The 4,962-nt window shown below is 39.2% G+C and overlaps 1 protein-coding gene across 1 annotated transcript; it reads left to right on the top strand.

Moving 5' to 3' along the window:
* Nucleotides 1-2,335: 2,335 nt before the first annotated feature.
* LOC120742783 (pregnancy zone protein) lies at nucleotides 2,336-4,740 on the top strand. Its single transcript, XM_040046224.1, has 5 exons — nucleotides 2,336-2,606; nucleotides 2,686-2,866; nucleotides 2,964-3,117; nucleotides 4,473-4,525; nucleotides 4,631-4,740. The coding sequence occupies exons 1-5, from the start codon at nucleotides 2,527-2,529 to the stop codon at nucleotides 4,667-4,669; spliced, it is 507 nt and encodes a 168-aa protein (XP_039902158.1). The 5' UTR covers nucleotides 2,336-2,526; the 3' UTR covers nucleotides 4,670-4,740.
* The last annotated feature ends 222 nt before the right edge of the window (nucleotides 4,741-4,962 follow it).

Here is a 4,962-nt window from a genome sequence, read left to right as displayed (position 1 = left end):
TTTTACCTGCATCATTATTCAAAAATGTCTTTTACTCTACTGGTCCCTGTATTCTTACTATAATTAATACCTCCTTGGCCTCGGGCATAGTCCCTGCCTATTTTAAAACTGCTGTTATACATCCCTTGTTAAAAAAGCCTATGCTGGATCCATCTCTCACTAGCAATTATAGACCGATCTCAAAAATTCCGTTAATTGCTAAGATTCTAGAGAAGATCGTGGCTAAGCAGCTTACAGCAGTTTTAGATAAATATAGTATTTTCGACAAATTTCAATCTGGCTTTCGTAAAGTTCATTCCACTGAAACAGCCCTTCTTAGAGTTTCTAATGACATTTTGTTACAAAGCGATGCAGGTAAATGTTCTGTTCTCTTAATGTTGGATCTTACGTCGGCCTTTGATACTGTTGACCACTATATTTTACTTAACAGGCTGAAATACTGGGTCGGTGTCTCTGGGACTGCATTGAAATGGTTCTCCTCATATCTGTCTGAACAATATTCTTCTGTGGCAGTTTCTAAGTATAGATCATCTTCTGCGTCCCTGTCTTTTGGTGTGCCACAAGGCTCTGTGCTAGGGCCATTACTGTTTCTAGTTTACTTACTCCCTCTCCAGCACATTTTGAGCCCTTTTGAGGATATTTGTTACCATTGTTATGCAGACGATATCCAACTCTATATATCTTTTAAACCGGAAGAGGCTTCTAAGCTGCAGCTTTTAAATGTGTGCTTGGAAACCATTAAAGGCTGGATGGCTGAAAACTTCCTCCAACTAAATGAAAATAAAACCGAAGTCCTCTTATGTGCCCCAGATAGACATATACCCAGTATAATAAATGCTCTTGGTCCTCTTTCAACGTTTGTAAAACCATCTGTCAGGAACTTGGGGATTATCCTTGATCCTGCTCTTACGTTAGATAGTCATGTTAAATCTCTTGTTCGGTCTTGCTTTTATCATCTAAGAAATATTTCTAAATTGAGCTCTATAATATCCTATACCAAACTGGAGATTGTTATTCATGCTTTTATCTCTTCAAGACTGGACTATTGCAATTCCCTGTTTACTTGTCTAAAGAATGGTTCTTTGGAGCGTCTGCAGATCGTTCAGAATGCTGCAGCAAGACTTTTGACGAAAGCTTCTAAATATTCACATATAACACCGTTGCTTATGCAGTTACATTGGCTTCCTGTCGAATTTAGAGTCCATTTTAAGATTTTGGTTTTAACTTTTAAGGCTCTTCAACAACAAGCACCACCATATATTATTGAACTTTTACAGCCCTATGCCCCTAGTAGGTCTCTGAGGTCGAGTAGTCAGGGCCTACTTGTCATTCAGTATACGAGACTGAAAACTAGGGGTGATAGAGCTTTTGCTACTGTGGCCGCCAGACTGTGGAATTCCCTTCCTTAGGACTTACGATCTGCTGATTCATTGATTACTTTTAAAAAACAGCCAAAAACACATCTTTTTAAAACTGCTTTTTGCTAACTTTGTTTGTATTTTGTCTTTTTAATCTGTTATATCTTGTAAAGCACTTTGTGATCTCTATCTAGAAATGTGCTATATAAATAAAATTTTACTTACTTACTTACTTACTGTTATTTTCTGGATTTGTTAATAAGGATGAACACATCTGTATGTGTGTTTAAACATGCCCCACTGCAGCACATTAGTAAGACGGAACAAACAAAAACCCTTTTCCCGTAAAGGCAAATCAAACAAGACAAATAGAATAACATGGGGTAATACTGCTGGGTCCAGAATATGACTCATTCGCAGCAGTTTTACATCTCAGTTTAAAAATGAGAAAACATATCCATCCACACTCAGCAGTGTGACTGTCACTGCAGTTATTTCAGTGGGCTGAAGTTTGATCTGTGTTGTTTACCAAAGTGCAACAAAGGCTGTTTAACATGTTTCATTTTGAATTCTTACAGAAACATTGTTATATTTGTCTTTTAAGCAAATATAGCAGTCTGTGACATCACTGATGAATCCATCCGTTGTGTTTGAGCCTGTTATCACTACACAAACGTTTGTTTAGTCTTTCCCGAGAAATAACGTCACAAACATGGCAGTCAGACATCCCACGCTGGGTAAAGGGCACTGTTGGTGGCTACACTTACTGTAACGCCCAGTGATTTTAGAGAATATCAGTAGTTACACACTACAGTGGGATATCCCACCACTGACGGTAAGAAAATGCACATTATTAAGTAAAACAGGCACATTCGAAACAGAAATAACTTTTTGTAACAGCCGAATTAAACTCTGAGCTGATTTAGAAACATCACCTCGGAGCACTGTATGTTACTATAATGTTTTACACTGAATGACAAACTTTACTGTTGTCTATAGTTTAGTGTTCAGTGCTGAAAGCAGGATTGTGATTTTGTAAATGTGTAAGTGATTGACTTTGTGGAGATCAGAGTACATGAGTGCGTTTCAAACACGTGGCTGTTATGTGGGTGGGGACGATCAGCCGATATTTAGCCGAAGCTGACACTGAGAATGATCACAACCAGTCATGGACCGTCTCTGGATCCTGAGCTGCACTCTGTGTGTCCTCCTGAGCTGGATGCATGTGGATCAAGCGGTGGCTGAACCGTGAGTTTGTCTTCAGCGTGTTTTTGTCTGTGTGAGTTGTTCACTGCAGTAACTGCTGTATGTGTGATGCTGTATGCAGCCAGTACCTGGTGGCCATTCCTGCAGTTATTGAAGCTGGAGCTGAGGCCAAATTCTGTGCAACTCTCCGACAGCCCAGTGGGACTCTGGTCATGACTGTCACTTTGATGTCCCGAGAGAAGAACACAACCTTATTCACGCATACGTCAAATGAGGCCTTTCAAACCTGTGTTCAGTTTGAGGTTGGCAACCAGCACTTTCACACACAAAGTGTGTTTGTTAGTTGTTATCGTAAGCATTATTGGCTTTAATGACTATCTAAATATCCCACTGTCTCAGGCTCCTTTGGTACAAAAGGAGGTGCAACATTTTCAGGTGGAGGTACGAGGAGACACATTTTACTCCAAACAAGTCAGAAAAGTGATGATCCGAGCGTCTGATCCCTTCACATTCATCCAAACAGACAAACCCATCTACCTCCCTGGACAAAAAGGTAACAATGTGCTGTTATGTTATATAAGACATGTAGTTCATTCAAATTCCATCATCATGAGCCAGCTGCTCCACCATCTCCAATTTGTGTAACAAGTTTTATGGTCCAAAATTTGGACACACATGCAATGATTGATGTGAAATGTTTGCTTCATATAGCAAAAATTTTTCAAGATATTTAATATAATATTTAATACGGTCGATCGACCGAGATGTTTATTCGAAGTTTGAAATCTGACTCCATCTTTGAACATAACTACCGTATTTTCCGGATTATAAGGCGCACTTAAAATCCTTTCTTTTTCTCAAAATTTGACAGTGTGCCTTATGTATGAATTCTGGTTGTGTTTACTGACCACAAACAGATTTTATGTGGTACACAGTGCTCAAAAATGTGTGAAAAAATGTTTTAGTACGCCTTTGGTAAGGTACGAAGCCGCACCGCTTGATGGATTGTCGGAGCATTACGGCTAGAAGAGTCAGAAGCCTCGCGGACTCGGTCTAATCTGGATCCTAAACGCCGTCTGCTTCAGGTCCTAAAGTCAAACGAACACTGCAGCCTCACTGAGAGTTAAAAACTGTCTAAATTCTTTCATCTGTAATAAAATGATCAGCCTTGCTGCTTTACCAGGTGTAACAATTAAGTTTAACATCCAGGCATCCATGAAAACAGAATTTATTAAATGTAACAGAGTTAGAAGTTAGCAGGAAGACTAATGAAGAACTTCACATTGCAAAAGACAGCTACTGACAGCGAATGGTATGCAGTTATTTCACAGTGATGAGAAATAAAACATGCAGAATACTCAGAGTGCACAACTTTCCCCAAAGGGCAAAGGCCATATTATATTTTCCATTTTGAGACCTGCTGCTGTGATGGAGAATTAGACAGTAATTCAGCTTAACTTTGTAATCGGGGACAGAGAGCACAAAATAAATCATGTCTGAGTAATGCCTCTTAGTTTATTTCAGAGTCAAATTCTTTTTATGTGAAAGTTTAACGGTTTTAATTTTTAAAACTTCACAATAAAATAAATATGTTTAAACATGGCTTTGGAATTCAAAGTACAAAAAAATCGTGAGGGAAGAATATGGAGGGCCTCGGGTGCCAAAATGTATTAAACACATAATTAAATAATAAATTAAATGTGTCATTAACTAAAATATAAATTAGCAATATCAGTTCAATTTCAATAAATTCTATACATATGTCTCATACATGTCAGTCCATTATCTGAGATCTGTCTAGGCTTGCTGTGCAGGGTAACCAATCAGATCCATGTTTGATAAGTTGCAGTGACTTTGTTTTAAAGTACAAAGAGAGAAACAGAGGTAACCTCTCAATTTTTCTCAAAGTGAATTTCAGAGTCGTTACGATGGATAATAAAATGCGACCTGCCAATCAGCTGGTGAGTTTTTGAACAGTATTATTAATAATGCTGTTTGCAATTTGGATGCAGTGATTTACACAACAGTTTCTTGACTCCACCTGTCTTTCTTCCTTTTTCTTTCAGTATGATGTCATTGAACTTCAGGTAAGAGGGCGCCTCTAGAAAAGGCTTTTCCTTCTCTTGCAAATGCATCAACACAACACTGAACACATGCAGTCAGACAGACTTGAAGGTTCCTGCTCACTGCTTGCATACACACTGCTTCTGCAGTATTACTCCAAGTTACTGACAGTGCAAGGTTTAACCAAACTGGGCCCAAAGTTGGTTGCTGTCGTTGTAACACACACCGTTGCGCGGGGTCTGTTCTTGTCACTTGCCACTTGTGCTTGACCCCACTCCCTTGTGTCACCTAGCCTCACCGCCCTATGCGCACTCGTTCACGCTTCATGCCCCTC

Source organism: Simochromis diagramma, unplaced genomic scaffold, assembly GCF_900408965.1.
Source record: "Simochromis diagramma unplaced genomic scaffold, fSimDia1.1 OVJJ01000140.1, whole genome shotgun sequence".
Lineage (NCBI taxonomy): Eukaryota > Metazoa > Chordata > Actinopteri > Cichliformes > Cichlidae > Simochromis > Simochromis diagramma.
This window is presented reverse-complemented; position numbering and strand designations above follow the sequence as displayed.